We start from the raw sequence: 21,196 nt of genomic DNA on the forward strand, positions 1-21,196 counted from the left end.
GTCTTTCTGTGGCAGTTGAATATGTATGTTAAGTGTGAATCCTTCTTTATGCTGCAGTTGTGGAAGTACTGAAGTAGCTTAATACAGTGGTTGGCTACAAAGGTTAGAGGTGTAAAAGATATAATTGAATATTATTTTCAAGTATGAATACTTTCAACATTAATTCCTGCTGCTAAGAGAGGGGTCTGAATGTCTCTAATTACGCTTTAATACTATGAAGTTGGAAACAGAACAGCCATTAATCACTGAGCAAGAACCCATGTGCATGTGACTTTTACAATGGAATCTAGTATGGTTTTTTTCCCTAAGACAAGGCCATGATCACCTGCACTGTTCATTAAAAGTACATAATATCTTTCTTTTAATTCTGTTTATTTGACCAGGGGACATTGGGACACTTTATAATCTCTTAGAAGTCCTATTTTTGATAACACAAAAATTGATAGTGATCTTCTTTATCTATGGGGATAATAGAGCACTTGGATAGGTGGAGTTGGATTGCTTATCCTGGTACTTATGTAATTATTACACTTTTTAAGAACCTTGTTGACTTATTTTATCTGCAGAAGGTCTTTTCGTATTTCTCCTTGACATGGAACTTACTTAGTAATAAGCTTATTTCCCTTTTCCCCTTAACACTCTTCCTTTTCTCCTCTCTAGGCCTTCCTTATGTTTTTAGCTTCACTGCTCATTACTCTTTTCCTCCCTGGCAACCCATCACCTTATTTCAGCTGCTTCTTCCTTCTTCTCTTCTGCTGGTAATTCATTTTTGCTTGCGAATTATTCGTTTCTAAACCACAGACCTCTTACGTTACTGAACTTTAACTATATTCTTAAAAACCGTTTTTATCATTTGAAACTTCAACTGAAACTGTACTAAAGCTTTAGTTTTCATTTCCAAAGTAAGACACCCTTCTAAAGAAATTAGAGAAACATTACTCTGCTGCCTTTTAGCTTAAAGACACTACTCCAAATGTAATATTTTTTGAGGTTTTTTATATTAGGAAGATCAGATCTTAACCTTCTTTTATTGGAGCATTTGTTGGTTTTTAATTTTCTGTGGGAAGTTGGAGAGTTACGCTGTAGGATGTTAACAGGAAAAATTCATCATTTTTCTTGTGTGTGAGGGTGGGTTTGATAAACCATGTTGAAGCTTGTCTCTCTGTGCTTGCATAGCTAAGCAGACTTTCTGAAAACCTGAGAATGAATTGCATATTTTAAATACTGACATAAAAGACAAGGTCTTTTAATATCAAGCCTTTACCTGATCATTTTGCAATCAAATGGAAATAAGTAAGAGTTAAGGTACATAATGGAAACAAGGGTAAACAGTTATTTTACTATTTATTATGTTGATTAGATGATGTTAAATTGTGTTTTTATTGGTTCCTGAGGTGATTTTTTTTTTTAGGAAATTGCATTTCAAGCATGCTTTTAATTTGTGGCATTTTCCTAGCTTTGTGAACATCAATGGATTTCCTACTTGGTGTCTTTTCATTTCCTCTTGAGTCTTTCATTATTTGCTCTTTTCTGTTAGAAATACAGGAAGCTCTAATGTGTGGGAATATATTTTTGCATTTACTTCTATTAAAAGTTTCATTCCAGTTGTCCCAATTCCTTTAGTATTAGTGAGTAAATTGCATGGGAAGCTGTTTTTACAAAGTCCCATGTGAGTACTGTACTGCAGAAAGAAATTTGTGATCAGCTCCAGAACTGCAGGATTGTTAAGTCAGGTCAGGTGCTGGTGGTGGGAAATGAGTGTATTTGTCCCAGCTTTTTCCTGAGACACCTATGCTTTTTAAACTAAGCATGGCACACAGGTATGCATTTTTGCAAAAGACTCTGCTTTCATTATGATATTACAAGAAGTCAATTGATCATCAGATGTTTTCCTGCATCTTTTATAGCCTATTATGATAAATGAAAAAGCAAATTAAATTGGAAGTCAGTATGACTCTGGTTTCCTGTAGAATTACTCCATTACTTTCTGTGGGAAATATCTATATTAATTGACATGTTAATATGAAGTATACTGTTTTGTTTCCTAAAAAAACAACTTGAGTAAATCTTGGGGTTGTTCTGTTTACAGTGGTGTGCCACATTTTTTTCTTAGCAATTGACATCAGGCTATCATTAAAATCCAGAAGTTTTAGTAAAATTAAAGCAAAGCAGTACTTTGACAGCCACATTGTTGGTGTGTCCTCTAAGGTGCTTAGGAATGGTACAGGCCCCCCTGCAAGGGCAGTGCAGTTAACACACATTAAAATAGTCTTTTTGATCACTTAGAAAACAAATAAAGCAACTACATTATACTATGGAATGTGTTATTATGTGAATGAAGAAATTCACTTTCAAGTCAAGAACACGTTTTTTATGCAGCATAGTGTAAGACATAAACTTGCTTGTTATGTAGCTCTACAAGCAGACTTCAGTTTCTATCATTCTTTAAAATATTTTGGTAATTTTCCGTTTTACATAAAAGAGATTAGAACTGGTGCTGCTTCTTGCATTAGTTTTTTGTCAGACCACAATGGGAAAAGAATATGGTCTTGAGTACTCTGATTCTATTGCTAAAATATTACACTGACACTTTTTTTAAAAATAACTGTTATTCAGATGCATTAAAAGAACAAAAGTAAATAAGAAAACTCCATTGGGTAATTTATGTTCCTTCTATGTTGTTCTTCATGTCACTTTCAAGGTTCTTAATTTTTGTTTTGGATGTGTGTTCAAGTAGTCTGTTTTTCATTCCTGTATTAGATAGAGGTGCACCTTTAGTTATATTTCCTGTAATATCCGTGTGACTTGCTTTGCTACTCAATTCAGAATTTTGCTTTGTTCAGTTACAAGTTAGACTTTTTACCAGTTGAATTTGATTCTTAAGCCCTTTTAGAGATTAGGAGATGTTTATCACACTGTTATTCTCATAATTGACTTTTTTTTTCCTAACACTACGAAATTTCTAATGAAGCCGTGAAAACTTAAACAGCTGCACTTACTGTGTCTCCTTTTGCCTTTCTCCAGAAGAGAAAAAGGCAATGTTAAATAGTTAAAAAGTTAAATAGTTTCTGGATTGAACCACATATATGTGGAAATAGTTGACATATAGATATGTGTTGATTTAAGAAAGACTAAACAGTTTTTATATGCAATTAAAGTACTTTAAAATGGGGATTGAACAATACATCTCTGACTATAGAAATATAAAATGCAACTTAATGCAGACTAATTTGTGACCTGCATTGATTTTTAGACAGTTGTTGTGGAAGAGGTTTCATTTGACAATTACAAATCTAAGTATCACATTTTACTTGAGAATATTGTAATCTACAAATACCACAAATAACACCTATGAGCAACTGAGAAGAGTAACCAAAATAAATACATAGTTTGGGGTTTTTGTATTTCTTTACTGGATGTGGTAGGCAGCATTTAGAGCTTAGTTGCAGAATCAGTCATTGGCTTAAATATTTACAGGTCATGCTGAAGTCAGCTTGTCTTCTAAATGCCAGCATAATACTCTAAAGTGGAAAAAGTCTAAATCTTAAATGAATATGATACTGTTGAGTGCTGTGATAATATTTTCAAATTAACCTTAAGGAAAATTGTTCAGGATTTTTTCTTTTAAAATGGAACACTACAGTATTGAATTGGTTGTAAGTTATTAAAATGTGAGTTAAATATATGAAAAGTCATGTTGGTGGGGCTGTTCTTTTTCAGAATAACAAAGACACTAATAGATCAGGATGGTCCCAGCTGGAGGGAAAAGTTGCCACCAATTCCAGTTGTTCCAGTTGCTGCTCAGATTCACAGGTGGGATGGAGGAGCCCCCACTTCAGAGAAGAAGCCAAATACTGTAGACATCAGCAGAGAAGAACCACTGCAGATGAATCGTATGTATAGCTAATGCAGATACACATTCAGAAAATAACCCTGATTAGAAAATTGAATACATTTAACAATGTCAAAGAAACTGCTTTAAAAAATACTCATTAAGAGACCTTTGTGAAAAGCTAAAGTAAATAAGTGTAATTTACATGATGAAGTTTAATGTGCTTTGTGGGGCAGTTATGGTAATTATTTTTTAATCAAGTGATGTAGTTTGCAGCATGTAATCTCTGAAGTTATATAAAATCAGCAGAAATACTCATCAGCAAAATATCAGGATCACCAAAGCCCAGCTGCTGGCCCTGCACAGGACACCCCAAAAGGCACACCATGTGCCTGAGGGCATTGTCCAAACCTTTCTTGAACTCTGTCAGCCTTGTTGCTATGAGTACTTCCCTGGGGAGCCTGTTCCAGTGCCCAACCATCCTCTGGGTGAAAACCTTTCTGTGATACCCAACCTAAACCTCCCCTAGCTCTGCTTCCTTGAGTCCTGTCACTGGTCACGACAGTGAGGAGATCAGTGCCTGCCCTGATGCCTGGAAAGGCTGACCTGGAACAGAGAGTAGACAGAGCAAAAGGGATGAAATAGGTATTTATTGAAAGGATGCACTTTGGGCAGTGCAAGAGCCTGGCTGGGGATACACCCAAATCAAATCCAAGACGACTCCTGGTCACCAGTCTTTACACTTTTATAAGTTTAGGTTCATCTACATATTGGAGTCAATTGTCCAACCACAGCCCCAGGCTGTGAAATATCAGTCTCCTGGCTTGCCCCCTTTCCCTTGCTGTTGTTTGTGCTTTTTGGGTACCAGTTGTCCTTGAATCTCTAGCTATAAGGGATTGTTTTGTCTTAAGTATCCTGTGAGGAGAATTTACTAACACCTATTATGCAGTTTCAGAGTTACATGCTAAGCAGCAGAGATTCTGAAAAATACAAAAGCTAAAACCCAAGGCATGATTTCCGTTCTGCTTCCCCTTGTGGGGATGTTGAAGACCTCAGTGAGGTCTCCCCTCAGTTTCCTCCAGGCTGAACAGACCAAATGACCTCAGCCTCTCCTCATACAGCTTCTCCAGACCTTCACCATGCTTGTGTCCCTCCTTTGGGTGCTACATAATGGTTTAGTATATATCTTACATTGTGGAGCCCAAAACTGCCCCCAGCACTCAAAGTGAGCCCACCCCAGTGCAGGGCAGAGCAGACAATCACCTCCCTTGCCTGGCTGTCAGTGCTGTGCCTGCTGCCCCCCAGGACATGAGCATCAGTGGTTTCTCTGTCTTCATTAATACAGTTATAACACAGTTTTGCCTCAGAAAAGCCACCACTCAAACAAGTACCCAACTTTGGCAGAAGACATTTAGGAGATGTTCTGACATTTCAAAGATGTTCTGGACTTGTCCATACATACACTGAGTGCTGAACTCTAGGAAGATAACTTCCTTCCTGACTTTTTTCCCCTTCACTACAAGTTCTGTTTTTCTCCTTCAGTAAATAAGGTGAAGGAAGCTCTTGATTCAGTTGTTACTGACATTAAAACTCCGTTTGCATTGGATTAAAACACTATGATTCCTTATTGAAGTATTAAGTTTGAGTTTATTTCAATATAAAGTAGTATTGAAGATAATCTCCCCCAGATTAACAGCAGAGGTGACTGCAATTTGTAACTGGGCTGTTGACCAAATGTGTACCAGTGATGGGGTTATCTGTAACTAATGCATTATTGCAGTACTGAGTGTCCTCCAGGTGCTTGGCAGCATTTTCATGCAAAACATGTCTTAGTCTATTTCAAATAGAACAAACAGGCTTTGTTTTTAGAAATATTAAATAATGATTGTGTAACTGTTCTCTTCATTGAAGGCTGACTCTTAATGTTCTGGTTGCCTTCTCAGGCCTCTGCTGCATCAGTGAGACCTGACAGTGATAGCTGGTACTGAAAGGCTGCCAGCAATAATGTTCAGTTGGTAGCTAAAACTTACTGTTGGCTGACACTTTTTTGCAAAAATTATATGTTTTTCTTTGTGTCTTACAACTTGAGTTATAATTTAGTTGTGTGTTTCATGTAGTTTATTTTTTCCCCAAGTCCACATGTAGTTTTCTGGCATAGGAAACTGCCAGGTTTTTATAAAAGATCTCAGTGAGTTCAATTACTAGTTAAAATTGTTGGTTCTATACAGTGTTGAAAACCTGAAGCTTAGCAGGGGGCTCATATTCTTTAGCATGGTGCAAAAAATAGATGATTTCATTATCATTTACTTAGAGCTGTGTTGCTCATTACTGTTTGCTCACAACAGAGTCACGAAGCTGCAGTCGGGATCAATTTTTCATTACAAACACAGCTAAAACTGTAGCCTAAACTGTAGCCAAAAAACTGTAGCCAAAAATGTCTGCAGCAAATTATGTGGAATTAAGAAGGAAAGGCAAAACACAGTATTGATTTTTTTTTTTAGAAAAAGTGTAGTTAAGTGTTTCCATGTTCTTCACTGCGTCTTTTAGAAAGTAAAATATTACCGATGCATCCCTAACTCCAACTGATGTGATGATTTGTTTGTCATTGTCAGTTTAGCATAGTAATTGTGGTAGTTGATTGCAAAGAGAGCATTAGATCAAACTATGGCCACCTTGGTGTGATGGTGCAGATCTGGAAGGCCTTTAATCCTGCTGATTAAATCTCCACCATTGTAAGGAAAAGCAGGGTCTCAGTGGACACAGGTGGGCCCTCTGTACCACACAGAAACTGGGGAAGCTTAGAGCTGTCTGCTGCTTTCCCATTATTTTCAGCAGAGCAGGTGGATGGGAAATATTTGTTGAGCCAAATGTAGGTGTGGCCATGCCTTTGTTGGAGCAGCAGGGGAGGCTGGGGACAGGAATGGCAGAGGGACTCATTGCCAGGCGTTAATCCTTAGTCTGCACAGATCATTCAGCCACCCTTAATGAACTGACCTTATGTGACACTCTGATCCTTTCATGCTGTAGGTGAGGAAGCTATGGAGGAGTTCAAGAGGTTGAAAAATGAAGGGAATGAGCTTGTAAAAACGGGGGAATATGAAGAAGCTGCAAATAAATACAGTGAGTGCATGAAGTTAAATACTGAGGAATATAGTGTCTACACTAACAGGTAAAGATCCAAAAGATAATGCTGCTTTGTGGGATAACAGCAGTTTTATTTTCTAATTTCAAATAAAGATCTTGCATCCCTTCACTCATTGTTATGAAAAGGTTTTTTTTTTTCCTACTTGATGAATATACATTATATATACATATACAATATTTACAATATATATATTTGGTTTATAACAAAAGGGATTTCTTGAAAAACATATTTCAAGGGGAGCATGTATTAATGTCATTGATATATCTTAAAATGTTCTATATAAATAGAGTAAGCAATAGTAGAAGTTACAATTAGCATAGCATTTTTTAAAAATACTGGTATGAATTGAATTGAAAACTTAACATGTAGTAGCAATATCTCAGACACTAAGAGTAATAATTCAGAGAAAATGTACATTCTGAGAAAATAAAAGTAAGAACACAGTATTAAAGTAAATAGAAGTAAATAGTATAAAAGCAAGAACATCAGCATTATTTTAAAGGTTGACCTAATTCAGCAGTATAATTCTTTATGCTGTAATCTTATCAGCTTCTACAAACTAAGAAGGATTTGATTAGACCAGTACACGAGTAGGAGAGTTCCAAGTAATAATTAGGCACAGAGAGCAGTGTTGTTTATTTAATCCAGAGCACTTTTTTACCCAGAATGGCTGTATAAAATCCATGTTACATTAACCACTGTACCATCATATTGTACTAACATAGGCTCTGCTTTTAAAATACTTGCATACCTGCTTAACTTCAAGCATTAGTCACACTTGAATTTTGACTTCTATTGCAGGAATTGGCCGTCTCTAAATCAATCCTGTGATGTTCTTGATAGTTGATAGTTTTATGTACTTAAAGAAAATCACATTGAGACTAAATTATTTGAAGTATTGTAACTAACATTTGTGAGTCACTAGATGTTGGCACTACAGCACTGTAGAATTTACTTAAATTGCAGTATATTCTGTTTTTCTGTGTTAGAGCTCTGTGTTACTTGAAACTGTATAAATATGAAGAGGCTAAACGGGATTGTGATCATGTTCTTCAGATAGAAGATTCTAATATTAAAGCTTTTTATAGAAGAGCACTAGCGTACAAAGGATTACAGGTGAGGCAAAAGAACATGGCAGGTATTCTTAAGCACATCTAAACTTGCTTATCCTCTTCAAAGGCAATAAGGTAGTTGCTATCAATGGATGAATACAAACTCAGTGTGATGATCTATTACTTTGTACAGCATTAGGCATGTACATAAAACATGATATAAATATTTTTGCTATATAAAAACCTGCATGTTGCTGTAATAATTTGAGAAAATACAAGAATATTGCAATAAGTAAGGTTTGATTGGAGATTGGATAAAAAAGTTTCAAAACTGTTCTAATGTTCCATTATTCTCCTTCTGGGTATCCCAGTCTGTTTTATCTGTCAAGGAGTTTACTATAACTTTGCTGATGACAAATGGATTCTCTCCAAGTCTGACTTTATCTGTCCAAACTAAAATCTCAAGCTGTCTTGGCATCTGCTCATGTTCAATTGTCATATTAAACTGGGGTTTTAATTGTCATTGTTTTCTCTCTCTCTATTCCCCAAATGCATTACAACTCTTTGTCAGTACTGTGCTTTGTCACTCTGCAGCAGTGTCAGTACTCAGCCTTTTCCTTTCCATCTGCATGGTGGTGGTATCTTTACAGTGCTCATCTTATGTACAGTTTTTAGAGTATCTTTTTACCTGATCATTATAGATGCAGACACATAGTTCATATCCATCCTGAGTGGATATGTTCATCACTCATACCATGTTGTTCTGTTTGTCCCTCCCTCTGCTGGTTCCCCATGTTGAATTAGCCTTTACACTCTGTATTTTTCCCACAGCAATCCTTGCTCTGCACATAAGCTCTTACTTGGTGTTGAATTATCAGCTTCTTGATTTTGCAGGCTCGTGACAGCAGTTCTCACCTGCTTTGTATTAAATTTACAAGTATAAATAGGAGCACATGGTGATTCTACCAGACAGAAAAAAAGGATATTACACATCCATGAAGAAGGTGGAGAATTGGAGAAAAGACTTCTTTTTTGCATATCCTAGAAAAAAAAATGGTATTTTTGTATTATTGAAGACAACCTGAAACAGTGTTGATGAACTCCAGAACAGTCTCAGCTGGAGACTCCCAAAATGTTTTATTATGTATTTAATTGTATTTAGTGCCTTCATTATTGCTAATTTCAGTGATGAAAGTGATAGGTAAAATGAGAGAAAATGACAAAATTGATCCAAAGTTCACAAATAACTCTGTAACTCTGTCTTGGCAAAGACCTAGCTAAGGTGGGAAGTGTTATTAGTGTCTTATAGACACACATCTAACTACAAAAGCTGCAGTGGAATTTAATGTAGTAAATGAGGGCTTTTTTTACAGATTTACTGGGATGTAGTTAAGGGAAGATCAGAAAAAAAACGTTAGTGAGATGGGTTAGGGCTGTGACACAGGAGCCCAAACAGCATCTCCTGCAGCTGGCTGTCCACTGCCTTGCTTTGGGTACAGTCATCTTGTATGATTTTTGTTGGGCAGTTTTAAATTCAGTAGAGCTGTTGCTGACCCTTGTTACTGTTTCCAGAATCTCATTTCTCTATAGTTGAGAATCCTTACATCTGTAATTCAAATGCTTAATTAGTAGTGGATTTCTGATGAAAGCAACCTGACCTCTTTGTGCATTCCTTCATTGGGGTACATAATTCTCATTTTTTCACTCTTCCTTCATGGCCTAGCAGGCTTCAGTTCATTACTGATGGCCTGCAGCCTTCTCTGTACTTTGAATACTGGCCACCAGTGTGGAACAAAATGTGGGAAAGAGTTTGAGTGACTTGGGCACTGGCTCCTCTGTTACAGTTGAGGTGCTGATGAAAATCCATGAGGATTTTTTTTTCCATAATAATACAGATGATTTAATAGTAACCTTATGATGCTGCTTGGGAACAAAGGAAATACTAGACCACTGACAAAAGAAATTAGTTGGTCTTTTACTGTCTGCATCGTCTTCTACTGCTTACTGCTGCATTTCATCTTTGTTTTTAATAGTCCAGCCCTTGAGATGTCTTGATTTTTCTATGTGATAATTCAAGTCTTCCTCAATTGATGCTATTAACTTTGTCTCTCCAGAAAATTGGGTCTAAAAAATAGTAATTATGCAGAAAAAGTGTGAAATAATAGCATTAAACAAATTACAAGACTGATTATTGAGGAACTATGTCCTAATGCCACTCTGTCACTATGTTTGTCCTAATCTTGTTTAGTCCACAGGTCATAACATAATCCCAGTCTTCTCAAGTATTAGCAAAATTTCACTGTAAGAGATGGTCTATAGGACTGAAGCCCAGGAAGATTACATACATCTTTAATCAAAGCTCAGTTTAACTCTCTTATTGACAAAGCAAGTATGCAGACTTGCTGGACTCATTATATTAATTGTGAGGCAGAGTTACACTGTAAGAAATTATGCTTAAAAGCCACAAACTTCAATAATTTGCTCTCTGATACAGGGAATAGGTTTCTGAGAATAAATTATTTCATATTCCATATTTAATTGGAAGTATTTAGTCACAGAGCATTAATTCATTCTCATTTCTTTTTTCTCCTCTAATGAAATCACACTATCAGTATTTAGATTATTTTTTGTCTACTTCATGTCCAGATCCCAGAATTTTTACCTTTCTTACTTCTAAAGGACAGTATGGTACTTCAGATTTATTTTTCTAGTGATGTGCTTATGAGAAAAATATTTTCTTCTGCTTACAGAATTATGAAGCCAGTGTTGATGATTTCAACAAGGTACTTCAAATAGATCCAAATGTTCTTGAAGCACAGAAGGAATTAGAGGAGGTAACCCAACTGCTTCACCTTGACACCAGTGCTGGAGATGACAACCAACAAATGCAAGGGAAGAAAATAACCATACAAGAGGTGGTATACCTGTTCATTTTTTAAAGCAAACACAACAGAACTACACATATTAAGAGATCACATTAGAGCTTTGTTTGCCTGTCTTGAATCTGTGTTGTTGGGGGGGATGGTGTTGCATTTGTCACACCATATTGAGGGCATATTTTTGCATAAAATAAAGCTTGGACTGCTCACAAGTATGTTCAGAACTACAGCAGGAACGGGAATTGTCCATTTAGATGGCACTAAACTTGAGGATATGCTGCTTGTAAACAAAAGCTGCCTAAACTTTGAAATACATGTTTTACAGTGAAATAGCAGTTTTGTTTCTGAAGTTTGTGCTCCTTGGGCAGCCTTTGGGGCTGAGCTGGCAGAGGTCTGTGGTCAGCAGATGTGCTGGCTGCTCCTGTGCTGGTTTGTAAAATTACAATCTGAAAAGTTAAATCCTACCCTAAAGAGCAAGAGTAAAACATCTGTAGGATCTTACAAAAGAAACATGGGATGTAATGTTATGTACAAGATGAAAATGTTAGCTTGAACAGTTCTGAGCAGAATTAGGTGATGAAAGGATTTTCTCAGTCATCTGATATTTTTGGATTGTAGCTTTGGCTGGTCGTTTAAGAATTCCTTTTCCTCTTTTCATGTTAACAATGTGTGTAGGGATACTGTAATTTGATACTGTCATTTCAGAATGTGGTATAATGGAAGCTGCAGTTATTAATATAGGAGAAAAAAATGTTCTTGAAGTACTTTAGGTTGTCACGAGCTCATGGGATTTTATGTAACCAGTATTAGCTGGTATAGTGTTAGTTAAGCTCTGAGTTGGGACAAACAAAGAGACCTGGAAAGTGTTTAGAGGAGGTTTGGGAAGTGACCACATTGCCCAGAGACCAGCTAACTATGTTGCTGGCACTGGTAATTTTTCTAGAGGTGAAACAGGAAGCATTTATGTTTGCTGTCATAATTACAACTGCCCCTGTGGAGAGGTTCCCCTCTTCTACCTGCTGTAGAACAAGGTAGTTCCATGAAAACAGACTGCAAAGAAAAATGTTTAGAAAAAATTTATCATCATTATTCCATGCTAATCAAACTATAGTTATATAAAAGACAGTCTAGGTTTCTCTCTTGATTATAAGGATTGTTGAAAAATAGAACAATATGTCTATTAGGTAAATCCAGTATTTCCCAAAAATTACTAATCCCCTATTCTATGCAATACAGTATCTTCATACTTTTCAAAATACTTGGCATTGAGAGGCCCTGTTTAGTTAGTTTTAGGTTATGCTAATTTCACAACTCTTGATGGCTTGGAAGAGATTTTAGCAAGTGCAATTGGCCCCATAGTTAATTTGTAGTGATTGATTCATGAAACTCATTAGAGGCTGCAGTCTCAGGAGAAGTGAGTGGATAGTGAGGCAGTTTATCCATGCTGAGCTTTCTCTTTCCAAAGCAAGACTCCAAACAACAACCTGATCCAGCTGCCATGTGCCTGTGCAGCCCTGGGGGTACAGCAGAGAAATGAAACGTGTGTCTGCTGCCTTGACTCCACTTGTCCCTGTCTTCTGAAACTTCACATTTAATGTGTGTGTAGAGTCCTCCTTTCTGCCAGTGCTCTCCAGGGGTGTTTGCATAGTGCAGTGCCAAGCAGTGAAAAGGAGCTGTAGAAAGCACACTTTTGACTGTGAGCCTTTAAAGGGAAATTAGAGAGCTCCTGTTCTGGGGGCAGTAGACGTAAGAACAAAGCAGACTGCCAGCTTTAATCCAGTGATGTGATGGATAAATGCAGTTTCTGAAGCTTCAGGTTTTCTCTGTGTCCGGGTTAAGTGATCTGTTGCCACTTTGTTTGTGAAGGTGACTGATGGACAGGAGGAGGGGACACCAGAAGATGCTGAGACTGCCCGGGTTGCTGCTGAGGAGGCTGTTGCAAAGGCAGAGGCTCGGCCATGCCCCGAGAGGCTCCGTGTGTCTGCACCGTCCAACGCGTACGACTTCGGCCAGATGGTGAACGCTGTGAATGCCACGAAGGATAAAGCTGCTTGTGCAGATCTGCTGACACTTACTGAGCCAAAAAGACTGCCAGTGCTGCTAAGTAACAAACTTGAAGGAGAAATCCTTCTGGTTTTTATCCAGTCTTTGGAACATTATGTAGCTGGAAAAGACCCTGGCCTTGCATATCAGCACCTTTTCTACTTAAGCAAAGCAGAAAGATTTAAGGTAAGAACCTAGACTGATTGTGTACTTAAATTGCACAGAAATCTAAAGAAATGTTCATATCTTAAAAGGAAAAAACACACTGACTTTTGTATCTCTGTTAGATATTATGGTTTTCAGTCAACCTGTGCTGTTTATAAAATTTGTTGGGTTTTTTTTTTTTTCAGGTGGTGGTGGCCCTTCTTAGCAAAAATGAAAAAGAAGAGGTACAGCAACTGTTTGATGTACTTTCAGAAAGCCAGAGTGATCAGTACTCATTGGAAGATCTTGAGAGCCTTAAAAAGGTTTATGAACTTTAGGAAGTTGAATTTCATTGGCTGCATGCATATAGTTCATGTTAGAAGCTGAATGAATGAACTCTGCAGACTTGCCTGGATTCAAGTGGGTCTGTACCTGGACTTCTGGAATTCTCCTTTTTTTGACAGTATATACACATTTAAAACTTGCTGCTCTTTTTTTCTTGTAGTTGTATACATCTCTAGAATTTAATGCCTGTCTGTGTTCAGTAATAGAGTTCATTTCATTTGGCATACTGATTTTACTTAGACTCAGAAAAATATATTTTACATTATATATGCGGTGGGAAATACCTTGATGGTACAATAGGTAAATACACTCTTAGTCATCACTTTGTTACATAATTTTGTGAGTTCTGTGTTCAGGTGGTAAGGAAGATCTTCAAGATAAATGGGTCAGTTAGCAGTACCTTTGCTAAAATGTACCTTTACAAAAGGTATTACCATTTTTCAGAAAACTCATTGGGGACCATCTGTTTTTTCACTATCCTGGTCTGTACAAAACAGATTTCAATATTTTGGCTCAATCCATCTTAACAAAAAAGGTGAAGGAATTATACATTAGCTTGTCATGGAAACAATTATTAAATGGATGGGTATGTTTCTAACAAGTGAGTAATCTCTAGTGCACAGAGAATTTTTTCCTGTGTGTGCAGGAGGATGGCTGGTGGTGTGACTTTTCTTGGGCAGTGACAGACAAAAAAGTGTCTGCACTTCGCAGTAGAAATGTTTAACTCTGAGTTTTGAATTCAGATTGTTTAAACTTCCAGCTATTTCTATTTACAGATATATTTATAAAACTAAAAGTAAAACAATTTTTTGGACCAATATGATTTTTTTTTTTAAATTTCAGGCATTACTTGTGTTTTATATTGGATTCTGACAAAGTTCCTTTGAAGTGAAGCTTTTAAATTTTTCAGATACCCTGATGCCTTCTTTGCACAGGTGATATAAATGTATATCAGACTCACTTAGCACTGCAGAAGTATCATTAAGAATATTGTCCTAATGAAAATTTTTCTCAGGTGTATATTAATTAATAAAGTTTTTTCTTGAAAAGTATAATTAGGCTTCTTTTCAGTACACTTTAGGCTTATAATTCTGATGTGGATTATTAGTTTCAGCTTGAAGTGCCAGAAATGAGGGGTTTAATTCCTAAAGCATCATCAGTACAACTGATACTTAGCAATTAATGGGTTTTCACTTTGTGTGTGTGACCTCCTCAGATTAAGGCAGACCCTAAACTTCAGCTGGTTGAGGATGTAAAACACCAGCATTGCCTGCAGTCATTTTGGTGATGGTCCTGCCTCATTCAGGTTTCACTGAGATTGGCTGCTTTTTTAGTCAGCATTTAGGAGGGCCTGACAGGCAGAACAATTTCTAAAGGCACAGAACTTGTAAAAAAATTGAACCAAACACATTTGGGACTGTACTGCTGATTTGGCCTGAACCAGCTGAGCCAAGGGCACCAGTATTCAAAACTGAGGGGACAGCATTAGAGCACTGGAAGGCATTTTGGGGACAGGGGTGCAGAATGGAGTATCTGGGTGTGGATTTCACCATTTGTTTGACAGGTAAGGGCTGCCTAAGTCTGTTCCTCTTGCCTTAGTCTGGGAAACTGTGGGAGCAATCTCTGCAGCCCCCAAAAGCTGCAGCTGAACAGCAAGTGTGGGATCACTGTCAAAGACAAGGTCCTTGGCCAGGTGAGGCCGAGTGGCCTCTGCACAGAGGCAGCCACAGCATCCCAGGTGGCACTGGAGCAGCTGCAGAGCAAAAGTAGCTCCTTGCTCACCGTGGGACCTGCTGCAAGATGCATTCTGTGTCCCATCTGTGTAATGGCCAGCAGAGAAGCCACAGAGCTGAATTACTGCTTTCCTCACTGCTGGGCCAGGAGCTCATCTCTCCCTGGGCAGTTCCCATCCCTGACACTCCTGGTCTAGTGTTCCACTCCTATTTTTGAACACTCATATTTTAAATCTTGTTTCTGTTTTGTGCTTGGCCTTTATTTATGCTGCCTTTTTGTTTGCCTCTGCCCTCCACAATCATAATCTCTTCTGCAGCTTTGGCTGCTCTGCCAGGCACAGGTAGCTGCCACCTCAGCACTGCAGTGCATGGCCCAAGTGGGGACACAGCACCCAGAAATAAGAGAGTGGGCAAAAGGAGGGAGGGAGCAAGAGCACCCCAGATATCTTACCTGGTCTTGTGGCAGGGACACCCCAATCCCAGCATGGTGTTCTGTGCTTGGCTTGTCACTCACTCCCCCAGTGTCAACATCCACCTCTGTAAGAACAAACCAACCAAACCCAACAGCAGGACTAAAGTGAAGAGCACACTGGTGCTGCAGGAGATGGGAGCAGGGCAGGGAATGTGACCCTGCAGTGGCAACGATGCAGCCAGACACACACACAGGACCTGGCCTGCAGAGACCAGCTGCTTCTGGACACACATCCCTGCTTTTCACACAAGAGATGACAGCAAGACTCTTTGTCACCACTAACAATGCAGTCAGTGGCCAGGGAATAGCACAGGAATGGGGGTGGGTCACACTGTTGCCATTTTGATCCTTGCAAAGTATTTTTGAGGGCTGAATGTCAGCATGGCAGGGTTGCTCCCCTGGCCCAATCAATTTACCACAGGCCACCACTCTTCCCCTCTCCCTGCGTAGTGGTGCCGGCAGTGGTGAGAGCCCCACTGGCAAACCACCCTCCTTGCCCTTATGTGGGATGTATTTCCACTTACCAGAACCTGCACTGCTTTACAGAATCCAGTTGCACAATAAAGGGCTATTCCTGTGGCTGCCAGGCCTGTCAGAAGACTTAGACTTGTTCATTACAATAAACAAAATAACAGTTTTGAAGAGCAGGGCGCAAAGCTTCTTCCCTGCTGTACATGAGGATTTATGACCCCAGTCAGTGTAACTGCTCAGCAAAGGAGAGCTGCAGCTCCCCGAGGGACAGAGGCCGGTGGCTGGGCAGGGGCTCACCCTGCTGGCCCAGGGGATGAATCATCACCGAGCCCAGTCCCTGCTCCTCCCTGGCCGCGGGGATGGGACATTTCGTGCAGACCCAGCCTCCAGCTGGGGCTGTGCCATCTTCTTGCAAACACTTCTCGGTTGCTCTTTGCTGAATTCCACCCTCGTTAACACAGTGACATGAGAGTAGTTTCCCTTGTAAGCAAGAAGGATTATAAGGGGATGAAGTGCCCCCCACACAGAATGCTGTGCTTAGAAATCTCTTGAGAATGCAGCCTGTGAGTAAAGCTCAAGCCCACACACCCCCATCAGCACAGCTCTAAGCACAACCACGCCACTTTAGGCTGTTGGGAAGTTTAATGTCCTTATTGTTGAGATGGAATCAAAACCTTTCATAAAGTCAGCTCAGCAGGACCTGGTGCAAGGAGATCTGTACCTGGCAGCTTGCTGGGTTTGTTCCCCAAGCGCTTCCTGCTGCTCTGTGTGTGCAGGCAGGAGCTGAGACAGTCACATCTCACAGACACTCAGTGACCTGGGCTGGCACACGAGCGAGGTGCCAGATTCATCTCCAGAGCCATCTGCCAACACTTGGGTTGTGCTCAGCACAGTTCAGAGTCACACATGGGGCTGGGATCAAACTCCTCCTTTTCCTCCAGACCAGCTTCAATTACCAAGTACCCCACAGCCACTTTTCTCTGTTTCTCCTGCTCTTTGAGACCAAAGGAAACAAAAACATTGTCACCAGTCTGGGATTGTGCTTCCCACCACGACCAGGCCTGGGGTTCTCCAATCCTCACAAGGAAACCATTTTGCTCCCACAGCAACACCAGATTATTCCACCTGGGAACGCCAGTGTGTCACCTTTGGGACTGGCAGGAACAGCCAAGTGGTAACTGTGCTCTTCAGATCTCTGTCATTTCAGAAAGCAATTCTAAACAAATCTCAACATCATTCCAAAGTTTCTGTTCACGACTGCCAAAATTTCACCTCAGTTAGAATATTAATGGGTTTTAAGTCCATTAATTCTAGTATTTTTCAACCTTCTGCTTGATTATCCTTAAAATGCATTATTATCCATTCGAGTGGTGGCATTAGTAAGTAGGCAACTATTAGAAATCAATCTGAATGACTGGAAGAGATGTCAGTCAGTAAAAAAAATCTTTATGCAACAGTAAAAAGTAGTTAGCTCACACATGCAAACCTTAGTGACACTGAATGAAAGGATGGATGTACAAGCCTGGATGCTTCACTACAAAAAAGACATGCAAACATCATGAGAAAAGCTTTTATGATGGCTTTTATCTAACATTGTAACTGTCTCAAATAGTCTCAGATACAGCAGATACTACAATGAATTTCCTCAATATCCACAACCCAACATGAATTAGTCAAATTGGCAAGGAATCATGAAAAAAATTTCTGAGAAAGAACCACCATACTGGGAGACCAGATGTAATCTTGATCTTTCCTGTAATTTATTTCAGTGAAAAAAGAATTATTGAGTTCTTACAGTAGATTTGTAAGTAAGAGAAGCATCTTCTGCATTAGTGTATTAATGAAGTGTATCTTTTACTTTTTTATCAATTTTTTCAAAATTCTGCATTAAATTTATTGGTGCTGTTAAGACTGCCTCACATATGAAATACTACTTCAAAATTAAAAAATGTTACACAATTAATTAGCAAATCAGTTTTCTGCTAAAAACTTACCTCCAGAAAAAACTTACCTGCATTTTAACATTACCTCTTAAAGTGATGTAAAAAATCATCGGGTTATTTCAGAGTGACTGAAAATAATGGTATTATTTACTAAAATTTATTTGCAAGAGTAAACCATATTTCCAATTACCTGCACAGCAAAACTGAGGTCCTGAGAAATTAAGAGGTAGGTTTAAACCTGCTGAAATAGCTCTTCCATCTGACAGCAGTATAACTTTGGGATGAGGCAATCCAGCTTGGGCTTCTGCAATGCATTCCTGTCAGTTTTAGCTTCTCACTTCCCTGGCCTCTCATGATGCAGGTGAGAAAATGAGCCTGAGGAACAGGCAGTTCAGCTGAGCAAAAACCACCAGGTATTACCCAGAAACTCTGGCCAGTCTGTGGTGTTTCAGAAAGAACTCAGTGCAGGCCATGTGAGAAGAGCATGGCTTTAGACAGGGAAAACAGAGTTTGAGTAGAGTCAGTGATCTGACATGCACCAAGTGGGTGCAGTTTTGTTTAAAGAGCTCAGGCCAGAACTGCATCCTTCTCACAAAACATTTACTGTCCTCCCTGCCAGAGACAGCTCAGGTTTCTTTTAATCTTAGAGAAGGCTGAAATCTTGTACAAAATGTAACTGACTTTAGATCTGACATCTCCAAGAATCAGAGCATTCAACTTCCAAAACACAGCTAATCAAATAAAAATATATAAAGGCAGCAAGAGGTAAGAGCAGTCAGGAAAAAAGACTCCCTGGAAACATACCCATTTTCACAAGGCTGATCAGCACATGAAACAACAGGCCACTAGAAGTCAGTATTTAGACATTTATTTCAGATATGCAGTTTACACGCGTATTATTGAGCAAAACCGAATTGCCAATATACAAATACTGTAACAAGCATTACCAAGAAACGTAACTGGCACTAGTGTTATAAGCTATTACTGGAACTGGTGAGGATAAGTCATGGAAGGACTGTAGCTCATGGCATTCTCTTCATCCAATCAAACTTCCAGTAGCACCATAATGGCAATACATGAAACACAAGACAGAACATTGGTAACTGTTATTCTGAGATTCACGACTTTTTTTTCATTTTAGTGAATTACTTAGCAAAAAAACGTTAACAGTGCAGGCGCTTTGGCCAACTTCAGCTTGTGTGCAGCTGTACATCTTCCATAAGCAGAAGAAAAAGAAAAAAGCCAGCATATTTGGAACCCATCTTTGCACTTGGGCAGGCATTGCACTGCACTTAAGATTCTGGGACTGAAGACAGGCATGTCTTGCAAAGAGATGTCATGTCCACTAAAGCCTGAGTGAGTCTTTGGTAGGCCAATACCTCATTATTATATCTATGACAGTCGTTTTTTTCACTAGGATTTTCTTTTTGTGATCCAAGGTGGCCAAAGAGGACATTCTGGAAAACATTACAGTAAAATCCTCAAACGACCAGGCACTTCAAACCCAGTCTTTTCCAAAGGCACCAAGAATGGACGGGGCACCAATTTTCCCCCTAATGAAAGGTGACTGCATCTGCTTTTCTACAATGCTTAGAAATCACTGTATTGTTATTTTACAGTTTTTATACACTATATAGTAGCCTTATCTGCTGCATGATTGGTTGCATGAATAAATAGGTAACCCCACTGTTCTACACAGGTGATGTCTCCATTCCACCATATATTAAGTACCAGCTTCTTATGTTTTGAAATTATGTAAAAGCCATAATCCTGCTCAAAGTGTACACACATACAAACACTTCTGACACAGGCTACATCCATCTGAAGATATGCAGTTCATTCTACATGCATTCTAAATACAGTGTGTGTCCAGTAATGAAACAAAATTATCATTCTGAATATTCACTGTTGAAGTATGTTTCTATAGGTCTCTGCTTCCCTTAAATTTAGGAGTTCACACAAGAATGGTTTTAAGTCACAAATACTCAGCTAACACCCTTTATCCCAAACCCCATATTTTCCAAGTGAACAGTGCAGGACATATTATTCATTTCAGCATTTAACATATTAAGAATTTACCAATTTTCATCTAAATACACCAAGTATACGCTTTCAAGCAAAGTTGTGGCAAAAATACAAAACATGGACGTATTTGTACTGCTGTAATGCACTTGGTTAAAGCCTTCATGTCTCTTCACACAGGTGGGAGATCCATAGGAAGTATTTTACCTATCAGACAAGTATATAGAAAATGCAGTTCTATCAAAACCTTGCTTCTGCTGGTCACCTGAAACTTATGGAAGTCGCATGTGATTCAATCAGCTGAGACAGGGTTCTTTAGTGGCAAATATATTTTTGCAGCACTTACAGATTTACATTTCAGTCTGAACAGCAGTGCTTAATTCCACAGCCTGCTGTGAATGGTTGTTGTTTGCTTCTTTCAGTGTTTCACCAACACCCAAATCTACATCTGTCAAAGATCCGTTATTAATGCTTTCCTCAGCAATGTAGCTCAGCTGTGGAACATCAGTGCTCGGGGCTGTTGGAACAGGCACAGGGATTCCACTGGGCTGTGGAGAGTTTTCCAAGCGATCGTTTTCCACCTCTGGGAGAACACTGACCGTGGTGAAGCGAGTGTGATAGTCGCTGGAACCATGGCTACAGGAAGTTTTCATACTTTCCATGTCTGAGCAACTGAACTCAGAGAAATGGCTGGAGTGCGAATCTGCTACAGATGGAATGCTATCGCTCAGAGAGGGAGAGTCGAACTCACTGGAGTTTGTGCTTTGCTGTTCCAACAGCTGGGCATCCATGTCCTCTCTGGTCTCATTAATCTTCATGCTGCTCTTCTTTCTCAGCTTGCCCTTGCACTTCTTGCCCGCCGTGCTGTCCTTGGCCCACTTGGCGGCGCCGGCCTTGCCCTCGGGGGCGCCGCAGCCGCGCCCCGCGGCGCCGCCCTCCTCCACGCTGCTGCTGCCGCTGGGGTGCCGGAACTTGGCCGGCTTGGACTCGATATCCACCTGCACCTCCAGGCTGGTGCCTTCCCTGCAACGGGGGAGAATCCGTGAGCACGGGCGGCCACCGGAGCGCGGAACTAACTCCTGCTGCTGCCAACACACACCCCTCTCACCTTCACT

General features: G+C 39.4%; 2 protein-coding genes across 5 annotated transcripts in view; one reads left to right on the forward strand and one right to left on the reverse strand.

Moving 5' to 3' along the window:
• The window catches only part of SPAG1 (sperm associated antigen 1), a 36,690-nt gene extending 22,569 nt beyond the window's left edge, over window positions 1–14,121 (forward strand). The window contains exons 14-19 of one of the 2 annotated variants that reach the window (XM_079299544.1): window positions 3,721–3,893; window positions 6,860–7,001; window positions 7,967–8,093; window positions 10,780–10,947; window positions 12,775–13,137; window positions 13,302–14,121. In XM_079299544.1, coding sequence (XP_079155670.1) covers window positions 3,721–3,893; window positions 6,860–7,001; window positions 7,967–8,093; window positions 10,780–10,947; window positions 12,775–13,137; window positions 13,302–13,433 — 1,105 coding nt within the window. In that variant the 3' untranslated portion in view covers window positions 13,434–14,121. Of the gene's footprint in view, window positions 1–3,720; window positions 3,894–6,859; window positions 7,002–7,966; window positions 8,094–10,779; window positions 11,030–12,774; window positions 13,138–13,301 lie in introns of those variants that run through there. The other variant, XM_079299545.1, reaches the window with a different exon arrangement.
• A 4,790-nt stretch (window positions 14,122–18,911) lies between these two features.
• Window positions 18,912–21,196, reverse strand: part of RNF19A (ring finger protein 19A, RBR E3 ubiquitin protein ligase) — a 55,098-nt gene continuing 52,813 nt past the window's right edge. For all 3 annotated transcript variants that reach the window (XM_079301390.1, XM_079301389.1, XM_079301388.1), the window contains one exon: window positions 18,912–21,104. In XM_079301390.1, the coding sequence (XP_079157516.1) occupies window positions 20,432–21,104 (673 nt within the window). In that variant the 3' untranslated portion in view covers window positions 18,912–20,431. The remainder of the gene's footprint in view (window positions 21,105–21,196) is intronic.

The sequence above is a fragment of the Erithacus rubecula genome (genome assembly GCF_903797595.1).
Source record: "Erithacus rubecula genome assembly, chromosome: 3".
NCBI lineage: Eukaryota > Metazoa > Chordata > Aves > Passeriformes > Muscicapidae > Erithacus > Erithacus rubecula.